General features: G+C 43.4%; 2 protein-coding genes across 2 annotated transcripts; both read left to right on the top strand.

Annotated features, from left to right (window-relative positions):
• The first annotated feature begins 7,320 nt into the window (after positions 1-7,320).
• Positions 7,321-12,419, top strand: si:ch1073-228b5.2 (uncharacterized protein LOC100331141 homolog). Its single transcript, XM_036537153.1, has 6 exons — positions 7,321-7,348; positions 8,511-8,704; positions 9,104-9,184; positions 9,337-9,476; positions 10,579-10,741; positions 11,491-12,419. Exons 1-6 carry the CDS (start codon positions 7,331-7,333, stop codon positions 11,690-11,692), a joined length of 798 nt encoding a protein of 265 aa, XP_036393046.1. The 5' UTR covers positions 7,321-7,330; the 3' UTR covers positions 11,693-12,419.
• Positions 12,420-14,230: 1,811 nt separating this feature from the next.
• Positions 14,231-20,121, top strand: sirt2 (sirtuin 2 (silent mating type information regulation 2, homolog) 2 (S. cerevisiae)). Its single transcript, XM_036536690.1, has 16 exons — positions 14,231-14,400; positions 14,677-14,723; positions 15,028-15,082; positions 15,317-15,427; positions 15,528-15,569; positions 15,833-15,939; positions 16,106-16,162; positions 16,342-16,410; positions 16,811-16,940; positions 17,390-17,449; positions 17,717-17,772; positions 17,885-17,961; positions 18,074-18,125; positions 18,666-18,733; positions 18,979-19,045; positions 19,199-20,121. Exons 1-16 carry the CDS (start codon positions 14,385-14,387, stop codon positions 19,346-19,348), a joined length of 1,164 nt encoding a protein of 387 aa, XP_036392583.1. The 5' UTR covers positions 14,231-14,384; the 3' UTR covers positions 19,349-20,121.
• Positions 20,122-20,422: the final 301 nt, after the last annotated feature.

Genomic DNA, 20,422 nt, shown 5'->3' with positions numbered 1-20,422 from the left:
TCACTCCGTCTCACACACACATGGAGGCAGACAAATCTTTTACCCTCTGTTACACACACACACACACACACACACACACACACACTCTCATCTCTAGAGTGAACTGGTCTGAGCTGCACCCGTATTGCTCGAAGGCCGCAGTGCAAGCCCCAACACCAAACTCCATGGAAGACTCTGATGATAGCTTGAACAAGGCCCAGACACAGGCCCCAGTGAGACCTCAACGGAGGGCTCAACACAACGACCCACACCCAGGTCTTCCGGCACCTGGAGCAGTAGCAGAACACTGAGGCACATGTACAGAGAGCTTTTGGGATGTCTCTTTAACAGTCTCAGACTGAGGGGATGGCAGTTCTGTTGTGCCATTGAGGTACTTCGCCTGTGGCACTCCAGTGAAGACACTATATAAATTACAGAATGTCTAAAACGCACTCATCTTGAGTTTCCTCAGTTATAGATGTGTGTACTGCAGATAAACCACTTAAGGGTTGGATGGAGTGAGAGGGACAGAGTTGGTGTAAGAGGTGGTGTGGAACAAAAATGTCACATGGAAAAATGTGCTGGACTAAGAAAAAGACACTTATCTGCTGCATTGAGAAAGAGGAGGGCTTAGTGCGCAGGGAAGCAGGGTGAGCAAGGAGGTGGGAGTGTAACAGGTGGATGGATAGGCAAACGGAACAGAGGGGAGATGGAGAGAACTGACGGAGGAATGAAAAACAGAAAGACGGAGGGAGTGCGTTGGAGGGGCGGAGGGACAGGGGTCAAGGCGGGGGGTGTAGGGGGGTTGAAGGAGGCCCGGGCGGCATCACTGCTGACACACTGCTGCTGCAAATCCAGATTAGTGCGTCTAAAACGGGCCTGAGAAATCTGCTGCAGGGTCTGTAATACAGAGACTGCTGTCACCCCCAATCACTCAAACGCCTAATCCCCCACCCGGTGACCTGACACACACTGCCCCACCGCGATGCGCCGGGCCTGCTGCTGGACGTCCCGGCCCCGGGACTGTCCCTCCCGCTGGGTGTCACGGGCGGCGGAGGCAGGCTGCCACTGGCTGGAACAGAGCTGATCTGCAGGTCTGGGCCTGGTGGGGCACTGCACTGTGTGGCCTTGGCCCAGTAATATGCAGTAACACTGGGCACTGCACGGTGTGGCAGTGCTTGGTACAGTGATATGCAGTAATGTTGGGCACAGCGTTATGTAGTAATGTTTGGTACAGTCATATGCGATAATGTTGGGGCACAACGCAGTGTGGCAATGGTTGGCACAGGGATATGCAGTAATAGTCTGTGCAGTGGAGTGCAGAAATGTTTGATACAGTGATGTATGGTAACGTTTGACCCAGTGTTGGTCAGGAAAGTTTGGCACAGAGGTGTGTGGTAATATTTGGCACAGCATTGTGTGGTAAAATTAAATACAGTGGTGTGGCATAATGTTTGACACAATATTATACAGTAGTGTTTTGCAGAGCAGTGTAAAGTAATGCTTGGTACAGCAGTGTGCAGTAATATTTTGCACTGTGGCGTGTGGTAATGTTTGGTACAGCAGAGTTTGGTAATGTTAACATTCACATTTACTGTTACAATTTACAATTTAGTGTTTAGAGAACTGAAACTAATCTGAAGAAATCCATGGGGCCCAATAGTTCTAAAGAATGAATTTCAAGTCTGCTTTATTGTTAAAAATGTGTAAATATAAATTACAACTATAGTCTAAATACAGACATAAATGCACACTTGTGATTTTGAATGAGCAAAGGTAAATACAAAGTAATATTTGAATACCTTAACAAGTACTAATCTGTCATTATTTGTGTGTTTCACTTATCTAGGAAATGCATTTGTTTTTGACTGCAGGTCTGCTAACAGGCTCGATTCCTGGTTGGGACACCCAGAAGCCATAAGTCATAATGGTAAAATTCAAGTTCTGTAAACGTTGCCCATATGCGAAAGGAATCTGGTAGGCAAATAAGCAATGCAATGAGCGCTAAGCCAAGACGTCCGGGGACTAGTGTTGGAATTAGGGCAAAGGTAGGTAGCCTCACTTACCAGCCATGTGTCAGTCCTGCCTGTTCAGCCTGCTTCATGCACTCCTGGCAGTATGCATTGGCTTGGCTGAGATAACAGTGTGAATTTTATTATGTGTGGACAATGGGGAGGACTCACATGGTATATGAAGAGAAATGCCTCCGACATGATGATTGGCTTAGTAAAAAGCCTTCTCCTTTTCACTCCAGCTTTCATGCTTTGCGAGATGCACTGTGTTCTCTTTCTTTGAAAGTCACTCTGGGTAAGAGTGTCTGCTAAACGACAATGCATTGTAGTGTGAGGACAGTTGTTGCCTGACAGTTGTTCCTCGGTCAGGCCAGGTGCTCGGGTGGTACAAGTGGTTACCAGTATGGTTAACAGTGTGACTACATTGCCCCACCACATTTTCACAGGCATGCAATGTGCCATGCCGATAGGTCCTTCATTACAATAGCCTCCAGTATCCCATCCACCACACAAACTGCAGACCCCATCAGATTAAAACACCTCCACTGTTTGTTCCATTCATAACAACAGCACCATGGCGACAACAGCTTTCATAATGTAGATGTTGAGTTATGATGACATGCTTTGAGTTTTGATGACATACACATTGACCCTGGTTACTGAGGTGAGGCTGCATTTGCATTCATCCAAATTATAAAGGTAAAAATGATGTCCCTGTCTGATTACCTGAAACACTATGGCATGCGGAGATATAAATATGCATGTATCTGTGCGCAGGCTAATAACATGTCCACATGTAGGAGCATCAACAAGGACATCCGTTTGAACACGCGTTTTAGTTTTAATGTATCCCTGAAGTCCTGTTATATTGCACACATTATCCTGGAATGTTGATGCGCTTTATATTTGAACCATGCTGTCACCTCTTACCAAAGCGGACTGTGTACTGGAGGTTGTTATACTAAGGTAAGGTAATGCAAAAAGATCTGTTATCTGGGCATAATATGGCCTGCATTTTGTGAACACCTTCAACAAAACATTTCTTTCCCTTATCGCACAATGCATGTCGCTTATTCTTTGTGGAAACTTCACAGTAAAAAAATCGAAAAAGATGAACTTTGTCCAACTTTGTACACTGCCCACTGTATGTACATACCTGGCAAAAATGAAATGGATTAAAATGAAATGTCATATATGTTGTCACATTGTTATTTGCTTTTTCTGTGGTAAGTTACTCTACTGTAAATTGGACACTAATAAGTAAACGTGTGCGTTCTGTTTAAAATGTTCTGCTTCCAATAAAGCTGGTTTCATTCAATTTCTTTTAGCGGATTGTTTTATTTTTTATTCTTTTCCTAGTATCTTACAGTTTTTCTTGATTGCTAATACACTCTTAATGAAACTGGGATCTACTTGATCTTCATCATCACCTTCTTAGAACAGCAGAAGTCTTCTCTTGCAAATGTGTTAACACTTTTTCATCGGTTTCACACATTTTTTACACCCTTTTTCAAAACAGTTAACACAGATCTCATAGAAATACCCAAAACTCTGCTGGATTAACTGTGTTAAATCGTCAGGAACAAATGGACTAAATGTGAAGTTCTGAGTATTTCAACTCTTCATTTTGTTTTTTGGACATTTCCACCCAAGTTTCCTTTGGTTTCTTTTGTTTTATTTTTATTTACAGTATTCAGCATTTCTGAGTTTGAAAAGTATGGAAAAAAGAATGACAAGGAAAAATCTGATGCAATACAATAAATTTTTGTTTCTGAGTATTTTTGATTTTGGGTGAAATTCTTTATTGGTTCTTTGGTGAAGAAAGAATGCAGCACAAAAGCTACCATATTGAATTTGTCTAGTCTAGGTGCTTACTGTAGGTCTTACATGTCAATGACAGTTCATGGGCATGGAATGACCTGCACACAAGAATAAAATGAATGAAGAAAATTTTCTTAGAAAATGTCATTTTTTCAACAGGGAATCTCAAGTATAAAGTGCAGGTGCAGAGTGCAGCGGGGTTTGTTATCTCTAATAAAATCATCTTGGGAGAAAAGAATTCAATTCATGCTGTGATATGCCTTGCTTGCCTTTTTTGGCACATACTATAATTATGTAAAGTATCAACAAATGGCACAGGCAAATATCTTAAATTAAGGTTGAATCGGTTCATGTTGACAGCTGTATTTTGTATTTTGTTGTCCATTGTGTAATGGATTAAAAGAATATATTAATTTGACCACAAGTTGTGGTGTTTGAGGGAAATATTTGCTTTTGTTGCATGTTTTTAATGTTTTGTAAGTGTTAAATTAGTCATTTTGGCCAGTCAGCTTCTGTTTCAGCCTGTGTGTTAATTGTTTTGAAAATGTGACGTCAGAGTGGACGAATGTGTTTAAGCAAATAAGAAACTAATATGTCAAATCTTTGTGTGGGGACATGCTTTTGTCTTCTGTCACCAGCGTTGATGTAATGATGGTAATACATGCAGTACTATATGGATGAGTATGTGTTTGTGTGTGAGTATGTGTAGGTGTTTGCTTGTGTGTGTGTGTGTGTGTGTGTGTGTGTGTGTGTGTGTATGCATGTATGTACGTGAGTATCTGGGGGTATGTGTGTGTATGTGGGGGCGGAGTCAGATGAGGCAACAATGGTGTGGTAATTGAAGTGGACACTCATCCAGTCCAGAGATTAGAAGGTCAGTGTAGGTGGAAATTGGGAGGGAAGCACAAGCTATTCTTGAGCAGGTAAAAATACGGACGAGTTGGAATAGCCACTGTCTGTTCTTCCTGTGCAGACTCTCTGAACTGGGCACTCACACACCTCCAGCCTCGCGTATGCACGTACAGTACATCCGTCCACCCCTGTTTACACACACTCCATGTGTACTTACATACTCCCATCCTCAAAAACAACCTGCTCACATCCACAGACACACACAGACACACACACGCACACACAGCAACCCTGGACTAACTCACAGAGCTTTCAGAGTCCCTCACCGACATGAAGTCTGGGGACCATGATGTCTGAGGAAAGGCTGAAAATGGATTTTAGGCTGAAAACAAAACACCACTGGCTGAGAGGAGAAACATGAATGTTACAATCTCAGACAACACAATAAAAATCTCTGTGTTCTGTGTTTAAGTTTGTTTCACTTCACAAAGCATCACTGTTTGTGCATAAAGGCCACTCCATCTAGGTCTGGGCATTCTGAGGCCTGATACACCTGACACATAACCATCGACCACATGAACCTGGAAAGTTACACAGAGGGGGAACAGAGAACCTAGCCATATTTCATTTATGAAATTATACAACTACCTTAAACTGATTATTGTTTATTGTTAAGCCTTATTTTTGATATTTTTCATAATTAACGAACTTGTTGATTTAAGTAAGGATTGCCAATGCGCAGCCAATTCCTTTTGGCTTAATTGTGTATAATGCTGCAGTGCCTTTGTGCACTTTTTATTAACTAGTTTTAATTGTGAGAAATGATTGAGTTACACAAAATATTTCTGAGCACAGCAAAGAAATCAGAAGTGATTAGTTTTTAACCTAAAATTTCTCTTATGGTCATTTCTGTCATGATTAATTATTGCAAGTAAATAACACAAAGGGAATGCTATCACAAATGAAATTAAGTAAAAGGAAGAAAAAAGATGCCAATGGGGTGATCCTTATTTAATCTGGCTGACTTGTACATTGCAAAACAATGATCCAAACAGCCATTAAATAAAAGGAAGTTTTTCAGCTGCCCCGTTTGTAGCTCACCATACACCACTGATACACATCCCGGTCACAGGTAACACTACAGGGGGCAACGGCTATTCTTCACCGAGTCCAATTGACAAGGCCAACTGGACAGACTTGACCTCATCTGAGCTCTTCCGCGTCCTTACAGCATTGTTTTAGTGTGTGATTTAAATGAAGCCAAGAAATATACCAGACGGGCCAAAACATTAGTTAAATGCTGGAAAAGAAAAACTGCACAATTTCTGATGAAAACTATCCGAGTGGATTTATGTTATGTCGGTTTAATTCTAATTATGGGTCATAACACAAACGCACAAACACACAATGAATATATGAAAGCAATCAGCTAGGCTAGTGTTGTAGTTTTTGTCTGTAACAGTCCCAAAGCTTGCAGTTTAGTCCTTTTGGGTGTCCAGTATTTTCTCTATGGGAAACATTTTAATTTATACTCAAAATATCCACCTGCATCCTGAAATATAACCCTTCTAAGACTCCATCTCTTTCAAGCAGTTGCCCTCGTTTCAGTTAGTGCAGGACCAGTACAAAATGGCCCAGCATTCACATGCAATCTACGTAAACTAGAGTAAAATGGTGGGAATAATCATAATCATCATCAGCATAATAATATCAGAACACAATCATGAAGCCTGTGTCAGCGGCAACAGTCTGACAGAAGCCTGATTTTCAACAGTCACAATCAGAGCTTTACTCACACTCTAAAAACTCTGGAGTTGAGTACTGTATAAGGTTAACTATCAGTACTGACTGTGGCTCCGTGTTAGCAGACTTAAGGTCTGCTAAAGACCTACTCTACTCTTTCCAAGCCCTGATCTTGGGAACCCACTAGTTTTCTGTGTTTAACTGTTTTTCTGTGTTCATGTCACCTGATAGTTATAGTTAGCTGACAGGGGTAAAATCACCATAACCATAACTGAGTTGCCTGTTTTTATTGTTCATAAAACACTTTCTTCCATATAGGACTAACAGTGCATATCCAGTCTAGCTCCGCATTAATAGCTCAGTCAGACCTAACTCATTAAGAATTCAGATGGAAAAAAAAATAATCCGGCATCCACTCTGCGTCCCCAGGGTGAGAAACGCTGACCAAATCACTCAATAATTTTAGAGACAATGGAGTCCGACTGACGGTCATTTACTGCCCTCTAGAGGTGAGCACGCGGTGCTTTCCTGCTCTCCAATACCAATGGCGCAACACCTGAGAGCACATGCATTATGTATTCATGTGTCATTTTTATAAGATACAGCAGTAAATGAATTGTTCAAACAGAGCTATCGTTCTTTGTTGGTTTAGAATGCATCGACAACCTAGACTCAACTATGTCAAATTAAACTTGGAATGCATTGGTACATCTGGCTAAATCATTGCTGTTAAACCACAGTGTACTAACCAATTATAGCGCGGCGACATTGAATTGTAATGTTCGTGCTCCTCCAGGTGTCCATTTGTGTGCGCTCACAATCGTGACCCACAGGTGGTGCTACACGTCAATTAAATAAAGAAATGGCTCGTTAGATGTGACTACAATCTACTGTCGCGCGTAGGTCACATGATTACACCCAACATGGCTGCCTCCATGCTGGTAAGTTTATCCTTCAGCACCGACCACGTTATCTACTGAATGTATTATACGTAGAAGCAAATAAACGTTGGCGTTATGCCTTTAGTCTAAGCAGATTCGTAGTAATTTAGCTAAGTACTTCATGTGTGATTCGCTTTATGAATGTTTCAGAACATGGTATTATTGATACGGCTGTCTTATCTACAGCTGTCTGAAGACATTGTGTCGATTCGATTTTTTTTTATCCGATACAGATTTTATAAAGTGGTATTTTGTATTTTAAGTTTTGACGCCATTACTGATCAGAAACGAGTTGCAAACCTGCTGGAGTAAAGAGTACGTCAGGTGGTAATCTCAGTTTTAGTGAGCCGGTAAGAATATTTCACATTTGTAATGGGTAAATTACAATGTAACTAGTTATCTAGGTTGTCTACACGAATCGTGAATGATTTTAATGCTGTTTTGCATGGTAGTACACAGTTACAAGGTGTTTATAAAAGATAATTGCGCCAGCTCTCAAGAATTAACTGGACAGCGTTGGCTTGCTGTCAACCCACACATCAACCCCACAGCAAGATGCCGCTTCGTTATCCGAATAGAGCTGAAACAAAACTTCTGCCATTAGAAATAACTCAGAAATGAAATTAATCTGCTAACAGCAGTGGAGCAGTCATTGGAGAATATTATATTATATTTACATGCTAAATGTGACTAACTAGATAAAAATTAAAAAGCTGCATGATATCAGTATTGGAAAAAGCTTAGCACAACTTCACTTTGATGTTACAAAAACTTATAAAACCAGGTAGGCACATGCAGACTTGTCTGTGTGACTGAAGCGATTTTGACTTAGATGCTGTCATACGTAACAAACCCCCAGGTCACCAAAATCAATGTCATCATAATTCTTAGTTACCATAACCAGTAATTGTGATAATCACGATAAAGGGTTGATAATGGCAATATAAAATAACTTGATAAACCGCATGGACTTTTAAGAAGGGCTTTGAGATTTCTGTCATAGGAGGGGAAAGAAATGGGCCAGACAGTGAAGCTGAACCAAAAATGGCGTAAGCAGAAGAGAGTTTGGTCTGAGAGACTATATATTGTGAACCCATGAACAGACATTCCTCTAAAGCGATATTCTTTCTTTCCCAATGTGTTCTGCCTTTTTGGGATTCAGATGAGGTCGAGAGGCAGCGGGTGGACATGTCTGTCTGTTGCCAGGCGCCTCTTCAGCTCTGGCCCTGCACCGGCCGGCCTTTCCAAACTGCAGTCTAACTTCCTCCTCTACCTGTGTCAACGGTTCCATGATGTGGAGCAGCTCGTCGCATGGAGCTCCAGGCTAAAGGGCTGGGTGGTGCAGCGAAAGAACAGGTATGGTCACAGCCCCCAAACGCACTCCCTGTATTTTCAACATACGGTGAGTGAAGCTCACTTTATGACACAAAAAAACATAAGCAGCTTCAGCAGTGGTGGCTCTTCTCAACTGTTGGGGGTTATTGGTATAATTAATCTGCTGATGCTTTTAAGGCTGGAACAGATGAGCCTTTTGCATTATGATGTCATAATATATGAAATTAATTCATCCCTGGACTGTAATGAAAACCAGTGCTGTGTCTCTGTTGACCAGCCTATAGGTTTATCGTATAACTCACTTACCTGCATGTCCTTGGCGCATATGTCATATAGAGGGTTCAGTCTGAATGCTGCACAGCCTGCTTGCGTTTTCAATTACTGTGTCTGAATACGTTCCTCCTCTTCTTAACCCTGCAGGTACTATGGCTACACACAGCGGCAGTATGGTGAAAACGTAGCCACGGCCTTCTACATCCTGAGCATGAGGGGAGCATTCAGGTCAGTCAGTCGCATCACATGTAGCATCTGCGAGTGTGTCTGTCTGTCTGTCTGTCTGTCTGTCTGTCTGTCATGGGGGGGGGGGGGGGGGGGGGGTCTGTGTGTCTGTCCATGACTCACAATACTGTCTCCTCCTTTTACTGGACCCCCAGGTTTGCAGGGCAGTCAGAATGGTTCCGGCCCGACTCCAGAGGAAAGTTCAGCTGGGACTTTGTCAATTTCCGTGACGTCCCGCTCGAAGAGGCGGACTTGAGCAGGACGCTCATAAACTACGCAGGACTGGACAACCTAGGTACTGCCATGTCTTGTGGTGCTCTCTTCCGCAAGTCATCGATCCAGGATAAGCTTGATCAGCTCCAGCCTTTATTCCAGCCATAAAGTGAAACAAAGCTGATACTGACCCAGGAGCACTGCTTGGTCTCTGCATGTGTTTGCCATTCATATTCTCTCACTCACTACACCATTTGCACGTATTGTACCGGTTTGTAAAAGTGTGCTTATTAAATTCCCCCCCCTTTTCAGCTTGAATTTGGAGTCACTTGCTGACTCAGCGCTCTGCCTGCTGCACCCATGCAGGAAGCACAAGCAGCAGAGTGCATGCACTCCCCTGATATACTCACCCACAATGCCAGTGGTGTAACTACAGGACAGTTACCACTGATTGGAAGGGTAGAGCATCTCTCACTGACAACACCCTTGGAACTTGTAGGTGCTTGTTAGGATTCTAGGAGCCACTGCTACTGCAGAAAACCGAGGAACCCTGCCACAGCGGGCCCCCAGTCACAGTCATCTAATGATTTCCCCCAAAACTAGTGAGCTGCCAGGGTTCTAGGGTGGAGCCTGCATCTGGAGAGAGCACCTCTGCTGACTGAAATACCCAGGAGCCCCAAGTCTGTGATTGTTAAACACATACACACACACACACACACACACACACACACACACACACTCACACACACACACACACTTCTACTGGTAGCTCTACTTCGTACACTTGGTTACATGGTTCAATAAAGACAGATCAGCAGCAGGGATACGTGGCAGCGCAGGCGTCAGTCCTAGACACTGATCATCAGTAAGGGGGTTCTAAAGCAGCAACACCAGAACCAGATCTGAACATAGTGACCCACTACTGAACATCATTTTACCTTAAAGTTTGCCCACAGTTTTGGAAGTGAGTAAGGAGGAAGACTGATAAATGACAGTCTGGGCCAGCTCTCAGCTTGGTGGTTGGTGTCTTTGGTTTTTTTATCTTGCAGACACACACACATTCTCTCATATTTAATGGTCACATGCTGGAAAAAAATATTTTTGCACTGAAACACTCACCTCTCTGTCTCACCTACTCTCTCTTCCTTTTTTTCCCTCTCTCCCTTCTTACCCCACCCCCCCAGTGTGTCAGAGGGGGCTGCGCACTCTCTCACTGCAGGGCTGTCCGGAGGTGGACGACTGCTTCCTGTCCCGCCTCCACGTGTTCAAGGACAGCCTGGAGGAGTTGAACTTATCCCACTGTCCCCGCATCACTGTGGGGGGTCTGGCAGCCCTCCATCACCTGAGGTACCTCACCATTCTACTCCCTCTCTATTGTGCTGGTCTGGACCTTTGTTAGGACCATAGAAATAAAATTTGGAGAATAATTCTACCCATTAGAAGCAATATCTGGATGTATGCAAATGTTAGGTGATGGTACTGAAATGATTCTTCATTTATGCTAGGAAATGCTATGCGTGTTGTATGTGAGACAGGCATGCCCTGTGTGTCTTTCTACTCGCCACACCATATTAGATAGGATAGTTTCATAAAAATGAAAACTAACTTTAAGCATATTCAGTAATTCTTTATATTTGCTTTACCTGAACTAACTGAAGGCCTTGACTCTCATATTGCTCAGCCCTCAGACAAAATGTCATTACTGTGTCTTCCCTCTTATGAGTGGTCATACGGTATAAGTGAATGAAGGAAAAGTGGTTTGCGCTACATAAATTATTACTGGGACTAAACACTAATCCCTGTCCCCTTTAGAGAGTGGTGTGAATTACAACAAATCAATGGCTGCGTTGTTAAAATACTTATATTTACTAGTGTACTGCTGTGCGCTTGTATAATGTGACACCAGTCTACCGTGCTGAAGTAACTCATCCCTGCTTATTCTATAGCAGTCTCCAAAACATGTCTGCACAGTGGCAGATACGCTGGTTCTAGCACCCCATTTGAATGACAGTGTTGGTAATGCTCTGTGTTTTACCATGCGCGATCCTCTGTCTCTTCCTGCCCTCCTCTGACTCCTCCCTCTCTCTGTGAATTAGGAGGCTGCGGAGGCTGGACTTGTCCTTCCTCCCGCGGGTGCAGAACCCGGGGTTGGTGCGCATCCTGCTGGAGGAGGTGCTGCCGCACTGCCACATCACCGGGGTGGAGTACAGCCAGGGCCTGCAGCCCGAGCACAAGATGGACCCTGTCACCGAGGAGACCGCACGGGTGCAGGCACACAGGGAGACACTGGCACACTGACACACACACACACTCACACTCACGCACGCTCAGGGTCACAGAGGCACTGGTACTGACACCCACACACAAGAGCCCACAGTGATCATGCATACATACATATGTACAAGCACAAGTGTGCTTTTGATCACAGGCAGACACTGACACAGTACTGATCCAACACACACACAAGATTTTCACAGAGACAATGATATAGTGACTTATCCAGCACACACACCTCCAAACGAACAAGAAGGCAGTTCTCACAGATACGCATTGTCACAGTTAAGGTGAACACAAACATAAATGCAGGGGAAAGACAGACACAGCAATGAGATGGCATTATAATATAGTGGTTTGGGTGCTTGTAAAAAGAACCTCATTTAAATTCCAGGTGGGCCACTGTTCTGCCCTCGAGCAAGGTACTAAACCCACATTGTTGCAGTAAATATCTTGCTTTACACAAGAATGTGAAATGTATACTGGATGAGGGCTTCTGTTAATAATGTATATAATAAGACATGAAGACTCACAACATTGGCATTTTCTGTAAAGCATAACACACGCTGTGTTCAATGAAGCTAACCCTCCGGTATCCACCAAGAAGCCGGTTTGTGCTTACACACTGTGTGTGGAATGAATCATGAGCCTTTATAAAGGGGTTCAGCATGGGCTATTGGTTCCTTACAAGGCCGTGTGTAACCAGTTGTGAATTTATGCCAAAAATGCTAGTAGTTTGGATGATAATCAATCAATACTGCGATTCATTTAAACCTATTTATTATTTTAAGTTTCTGACTAAAAGAAAAGTCATGGCTGTCATTAAATTCAAAATACTGTATGTAAATATGTGTATTTGAGCTATAGTTTGTTGCCTTGAGACTGTGCAAAATGGCAATAAATAAATTCTGTATTTACAAATAATGATGTATCGATTTTTGTTTTATGCTTTATAATAAGACTTTTGAATTCTGAAGTATGTATACTGAAAAAAATCAATATGTGATTTTTAGTGTTATAAATTACCACAGGCCATGTTGATTGGATAAATGGTGTGATGTGTCATGTGATATATATGTCTCCTTCCCATTTAGCAAGTATGGGTGGAACTTTTAGGACTGGTTTAATGTATGTCACCTACTGGTCTGAGAGCATTGGCCATGCCCACTCTGTTACACTGGAGTAAAGACCAATCTTACGGACTAATACATGCTGTAACAGCCAATCCCAATTCTTAACCTTAATCAACCCTGAGGGCTTTGGTAGAGTATAGTGTATTTTCACAAGAATGACCGTAGATGCAATACATATTCAGGGAGATATTTTTAATTTTGTTTACCAAAATTCGGGATTTTTTGTATGAAAGCTAAGAGGTGCCTGCTGGAGCCACTCCATTTGCTGGCCATTATCTCTTAGGAGGGGCTCCTACCACTAAACGTGCTGCGGGCAGCACACCACTCCAGACGGCAGGAGTTACCACAGTCACATTGAAGATATGCATCACACAGGTGTTCTGAGGTACAATGACGCTGTGCATTAACTTTAAAAAGACTTAGGTGACACCATCTCCCACAGTTTGGGGCTCTGTGGGATTCCCGTTGAAATCCTCACCCTGAATGTTAGATGATGGATCAGACTAGAAGGGAGTGAGATGACATGGTGTCCCAGTGGAAGATGTTGTCCCTCACTCCCTACTACACTACTATTGGCAGGTTATTTATCTTTAAACTTTAAATTCAAAAGTTTTCCTCATAAAATGCATTTTTGAGGGAAGTTGACATAAACAGCTGTATGTATTATAACACAGATATGTAATGTAAAAACTGTAATGAAAGAATTGCATTGTTCCCTAAATGTGTCTGGCATTGTTCATATCAAAAACTGGGGTTGATGTAAGAGACCAGAGAAACATGGAGAGGTGAATGTGTGGATTGGATTTTGAAACAGGTGTCAAATCTTATTAACAGACTAACGTAAACCCCATAATCCTTTGAGTGAGAGTGAGACTGAAAGGTTTGGTACATCCCAATGGTGCCAAAAACAACTTCTCGGGGGAAACGGAAAGGGATACGGAATGAAATAAAGAGAATGGTCTGGACAGACAGGTAAGGTAACTCAAACTTTACATCTTCAAACCCATAGGACAGCAAGTTCTACTGGCATGCCTGCAGATATATACTCCTATACTATACTATAAAATATACTCCCATCTCCATACTCACGAGTCTGAATGCTAAAGAAAAACAAAAATGTGAATTGAATTTGAAATGGAAATTAAAATTGATACTTAAACTGCTAACACAGATCACTAAAATAACCCTCACTTATATAAAAAATTATATGAAATAAGACTTATTGAATGATAACATGCCTCTTGTTTATGCAAATGTGCACAGTTTTTGGGGAGGTTAAGTTATTGTATAACTCCAGAATAAATAGATCGTATTGTTCAAGTTAAGCTGTTTAAAAGTCTTGGGTGCACTGCTTTTGTTGCATTTCAGCATGCTTTGCTTCTTAGTTTCCTACCCGGAGGAAATTTATTGTTGCAAAGTACCAGTTCGATGGCATTACGGAAAGAATTCGCGGCGGACGAAAACAAACCAAATCGTCCGCAATTGAAAAAAGAGTGAACAGTAATCCCTGCAAAAAAGAGAGAAACGAAACATAGATCGTTATTACAATTCTGCTGCTGTGGTGGATAAGACAAGACGGATAGATGTCTGATGCACCAGGTAGGCTAAACGGTCGCCTGGGACCCCGCAGTTGCTAGCTAGTCTAGCTGGATCCCGTTGACATTCGTTTCCACTGCTGGCGTTTCCTGTCGGCACTGTAATGCAGTTATATTTTTACACTGGATGCAGTATTAATTTCCATGACACTGTCACTCGTGAATTGTGTGCTTACTAACGTTAGAGTAAAAAGTGATCTCAAGTCTTCGGTGTCCTGGTGCTTGCGTTACTGATAGCTGTCATTTGGCAGCTTTACTAACATTGCATTTCCTTTATTAGAATCGTCTGATAAAAAGGAAGAGGAGGCCAACATCCCTGAACCTGAGGTAAGCAACAGAAAAATGTAATGGAGAAACTGAGCGACGGGTGGGCTTAACTATAGGTAGCTACAGTACGTTTATTTTCTATGAACTTGTAGAGCGCTTTGACGTTAGCTAACAAATGCAAAACATTTCCACCGCGATAGCATGCAGTTTGTTGAAAAAATGTGCATGATAATATAGGGGGTAGCAGCAATGTAGCGTATGACAACTGATGTCATTGCTGGTCTTGGTAACACAGCCAGCTCGCTAGCTACAAAATTGCCATTGTTATTGAACAATCGATGTTTCGCAACCTTGTAATCAACAGGAGGACGAGTCAGACGACAGCAGCGACGAGGGCGGGGCCACTGGGGAGGAAGAGAGTGAGTGACAGCCTGGAGAGATGGTCTGGTGGGGAGGTGGGATTGACCTCTTGGGGGAACAGAAAGGGAGGGCAGTGGTGACCAGCTTTGCACAGTGGCGGAATTGTAACCTGTGACGTTTGTCCAAGGCATGATTATTGCTGGTTGAAACTTGGCAACAGTGAACATTAGACAGTGACATTTGCCTTTGTCTCTTCCTTTCTTCCCCTCGTTCCACTTTACCACATGTCCCAGTGGATTTCCTCCGCAATCTCTTCTCCCGTACCCTGGGGTTGGGTGCTGGGGAGAAGGTTCTGGATGAGCTAACCCTGGAAGGCGTGGCGCGGTACATACAAAGTGGCAAATGTGAGTTAAGCAAGATCAATACATCATGTGCAGCTGACTCGCAAAAACTCTCCAATAGGCAAAGTCCAAGAAGTGACTGTGTGCCTCTCTCTCCCCACAGGTAAAAACATCATCTGTATGGTTGGAGCAGGGATATCCACATGTGAGCATCTCATCTCTGCCTTTATATACAGGGAATTAAAGAAACCAGAAAGATGCTGTTCCCAAACTCTTCTCCTCATCTCTCATGTTCATTGTCTTCTGCTATAAATTAAACAACTTTATGATGGAAATATTGCTTTATGGTTTAGAGAAGGTTTATATATATAGTGCATTTAAAAAATATGCCAGAGAAAGAAATCTAGCTATTGAACACTGATGCTACATCATTACGTGAGACATGCCTCTCCGACGTCTCTCCCTCAGCTGCGGGAATCCCCGATTTCCGCTCTCCTGGCACCGGTCTCTATGCCAACCTGCAGAAGTACAATCTGCCTTACCCAGAGGCCATCTTTCAGATCGACTACTTCAAGGTCTGCCTCTGGGCCCAGCCACTCATCTGTTCCCCCTTGCCGATTCATTATACACAGAATATACAAAATACACCTTGTTTGACTCTCTGAAAGTAATACATCTATTGTCTGTTCATTCCTCGCTTCCCCTTGTACCTCTTCTTTTTTCCCTTTCTTACTCTCACAGAAACATCCTGAGCCTTTCTTTGCCCTAGCCAAGGAGCTGTATCCTGGGCAGTTCAAGGTAAAGGACACTCTGTGCTGAGGTGTATTATGTGTGTGTGTGTGTGTGTTGTGTATTTAGTGTGTGTAATAATGTTCTGTACATTGTTTGGGGCTGTTGTAGCCTGCGTCATTGTGTTAGCCCTGTGTGCCATGTATCTGACTGGACCCTGCTAACGGTGTCTCACTGTCTGTGTCCAGCCCACAGTGTGTCACTACTTCATCAAATTGCTGAAGGACAAGGGGCTGCTCCAACGCTGCTACTCACAGGTCAGTCGACCTCCATGTTACACACTGAAACAAAATAGAATTTAATTGCACAGAATTGCAAATCTTGGTCTGCTATTCAAAAATGAAAGGAGGCAATCATTGACAAATCAAGATCAACAACAAGTCCAACTGCTCCAGAGTTTTAGTTTTGTTCTTCCCATCCCTGATCAGTGGAGGATCAGAGGATGCCTCTGAACTTATTGGCCAGATATAATACGCCCATTCTGAATGATACTAAAATGTTAATATGTCCTGGTGAAATGGCAGTCTGTTGTGTCCCTCAGGACACAAAGTTGGTTTGACTCATTGGGAAACAGCATCAGACTCATTAGACACTGAGAGGTCCTGCCACCCCGTATTTGGTCTGAAAAGTCAGTCTGCTGTCTGATTGGTGGGGCAGAACATTGACACCTTGGAGCGAGTGGCTGGACTGCAGGCAGACGACCTGATCGAAGCCCACGGCACCTTCTACACCTCCCACTGTGTCAGCTTCATGTGTCGGAAGGAGTACACCCTAGACTGGATGAAAGGTGAGAGAGGAGATAGAAACACCCACACAAACGCTCTGGAGTTGAGACCTGCCCTCGCTCGGTGAAGTCTTTCACAGGACTGGAGCGATTGTCACCACGCTTAGGAACAGTGACAGTGGCTGTGAGGAACTGGAGCGTAATGCCATTCTATTCACTGATGATTAATGTGATACCAGCGGGAGTGCATTGGCTTGAAAATGAGGAACTGGCATTCTGTTTGACCTTGTGCTTGTTTCATTACTTCCTATTGTTTACCTGTAGTTTTCCATTCACAATGTGCATTGCTTACTCTCAGCCTGTACTCAGAGCTGTCTTACTGACGAGGTTACTGGCTATGCTTACAGCTCGGCTGTAGCGAATCGGTACTAAGACTGTAAAGTCTGGTGCTCATTATGTTGTTCTTGTTAATTGTGTCGCCTGAGTCAATCTTGCTGACTTGTGGTCTACAGAGAAAATCTTCTCCGATGAGATTCCCAAGTGTGAAAAATGCAGCGGCCTGGTGAAGCCAGGTGAGTCCCCGTGGCCATCCATACCTCCATCACTCCCCCATCCCTCTATCATTCCATCACTCCCTCCATCATTCTGCCACCCCTCTGTCATTCCCTTCATCCATCCATCATTATCTTCCATCCATCCCTTTTTCTCAGTAAGAGTAGTGTGTTTATCATTTTTTTAATCATTTTTTATTGCTCACTCCCGTACACCTTGCTTTGACGTGTCACTAGGGGTGTCTAAACCATGCCTCTCTCTCTCTGTGTCTCGTTCTCTGGGGTCAGACATTGTATTCTTCGGTGAGAACCTTCCGGCCCGCTTCTTTACCTCAATGAAAATGGTAAGAGAGAGGGCCCAAGAGGGCGTGCATGTGCTGGTCTGAGCGTGTGTGTTGGCTGTATCTGTGTGGCCTCACTGTGTGTGGTCTCTCCCCCACCTCCCCTCCCTCACAGGACTTCCCTCGCTGCGACCTCCTCATCATCATGGGGACATCTCTGCAAGTCCAGCCCTTCGCCTCGCTGGTGAGCCGGTGAGTCCGTCCGTCCGTCTATCCGTCCGTGTGCCTGCCAGTCTGTATGCTGTGCAAGTCTTTCTGTTACTCTTGTCTGTTACTCCATTTGAATCGCTCTGTTCATCTGCAGAGTCTCAAAAAGCACCCCTAGGCTGCTCATCAACATGGAGAAGACAGGACAGGTGAGCCCTCTCTCCTTCTCCCTCACTCGCTCTATCGCTCGCTTGCTCTGTCTCTGTCTCTGTCTCTCTCTCCTCCTATCTATATCAGTCTCCTCTCTTTGTCTCTCTCTCTTTGCTCTCTGTCCCTCTGTCTCTCTCTCTCTCTCTCTCTCTCTGTCTAATTCAAATTTGCTGAATATCCGGATGACATTTCTGGACATATTGCCCAAAATTTCAAGTTATTCATACATCAGAAGAAATGAAGAGTTATCACAGTGCAAGTGTAATATTGGATGGATGTGCCTACAAAAGCATATTCCTTCTTCTCTTCATGGAAATGGAAAATTATAAAAGCACTGGAAAGGTTTGTCATGGTCACAATGCCCTTTGGGCTATGCTTAATGCTCAGATTCCCTGTGTTCAGAGTTAGATTTGAAATATGTTACAGATGGGTTGATACGAGCAAACATGGGTAGTGTGTTTTTTTTAGGGGGGCTAAATGGTTCCTTCATGTTTGTATCTCTTTCCCTCCTCCCGATTTCTCCTGCCCTGCCTCGGCAGTCCGATGCCCTGATGGGGATGCTTGGTTTCGGAGGGGGTATGGACTTCGACTCAGAGAAAGCCTACAGGTGAGAAAATCCCACAATCCTCGCGGACCCGCAGGCAGCTGCTTCTACCATCACACAGTTAGACTCAGGCAGACATACCTGCCCACCTTCACACACCTGCTGGGACAGTTGCAGGTTTGACAGTGGTAGTGCTGGCATGTTGGACCCACCCTGTATGGGTGACGTGAATACTGTATGAATAATGATTATGACTGTAATGATGATGATGATGATGATGATAATGATGATGATGGTGACTCCCTCAGGGATGTGGCATACATCAGCACCTGCGATGATGGCTGCTTGGCACTGGCAGAGCTGCTGGGCTGGAAGGTAAATACAGCGGAATGAACAGACAGACGGACACTGATTCAAATCCGAATGTTTCCTGACATGTTTGCAAACAGCAAATCACATTTATGCTGCCACTCTGAACTCTCTGCCCCTCTTCCCCCTCCCGTCTCTTTCACTCTCTCTTTCTCTAAGGCTGAGCTGGAGGAGATGGTGAAGCGGGAGCATGCTCTGATTGATAGCAAAGACAAACAGGACAAAGCCAAGCAGGCCAATCAGAGCTCTGCGGCTGAAGAGAAGACCACCTCTGGGGCGGAGACGGGGAAGAGTGACAAGACCGAGTAGCAAGCGAGAGGACAGCTCAGATCAGGACTGATGGTTAGACAATCCAAGTCTGCCTCAGGCAGCCAAGTGATGCAAATTAGACTAATTTTGTGTCGGTTGCTCTCTCATTCACTTTTTAACTGCTGTCTTTGTCCTCTCCCTGTCCACTCTAGTTCCTCTACTCCTTTGGCTGACAAGCAATAGACACAATCTCAGCCAGGAATATATAATTATGGGAGGGGTAGAAAGACAGCATCTGAGACGGACAGAGACTTGACAACAAGGCCATTTAAGTCTGGAAATTGAATTGGGTCAAACCAACAGGAAGGGGAAGTGACACAGAGCTGGACACTGACTGGCTGGTTTATTCAGAATGGTTTATCAGAGGCTTAATCTTACAAGTGATGTAAATACAAACATGTACTGATGAAGCGGTCTCTTCTTTTCTTAGTACCAATAATTGCTTCTTTCAACTATGGCTACCAATAATAACTTTATGTAATGATTTGAATGTTTTATAAGAATGATTTTAATATAATTTCTCTTAAAAATATAGATAATTTACTAAACGCTACTGACACACTTTGTCTGATTTTATTTGTATGTTAATATTGACATGTATGGGTCCTGTTTCTGCGGAATGGATGCTAAGGAGGCCAGATTGAATTAGCTGTTGAAGAATATTGCATGGAAATGTTGTTGCAGTTCACCCTCATGGCCTGTGGGTGGAGACTCTGCACAATCTGAGCAACACTCATGTGTGACGCAAGTAGCAATGGTGAAAATAAACAAGTTCCAAGATTTTAAGATTACAGATTTTTTTTGTGCGCATATGTTGCAACATATACATGCACACACGTACAGTGGCTTCAGCGATCAGTTGCAAACTTTACATTGTCCTCAAGTCTTTTCTTTGGAGAGTCAACCTTTAATGGTAACGTAAAATGTAAGTTAATTTAGGATGGGTATATTGGTCATTAATTTGGGGTAATGTTTGAAAAAACCTGAAGGGAAGTTCATCCAAAGAGAATATGGTCAACAGGAACAAAATATGAAGAACTCTTTGATATTTTGTAGCGTTTGTGTGTGTGTGTG

This window comes from Megalops cyprinoides, chromosome 9 (genome assembly GCF_013368585.1).
Source record: "Megalops cyprinoides isolate fMegCyp1 chromosome 9, fMegCyp1.pri, whole genome shotgun sequence".
NCBI lineage: Eukaryota > Metazoa > Chordata > Actinopteri > Elopiformes > Megalopidae > Megalops > Megalops cyprinoides.
Note: the sequence above shows the minus strand (reverse complement) of the source record. Positions and strands in the feature narration are given on the sequence as shown.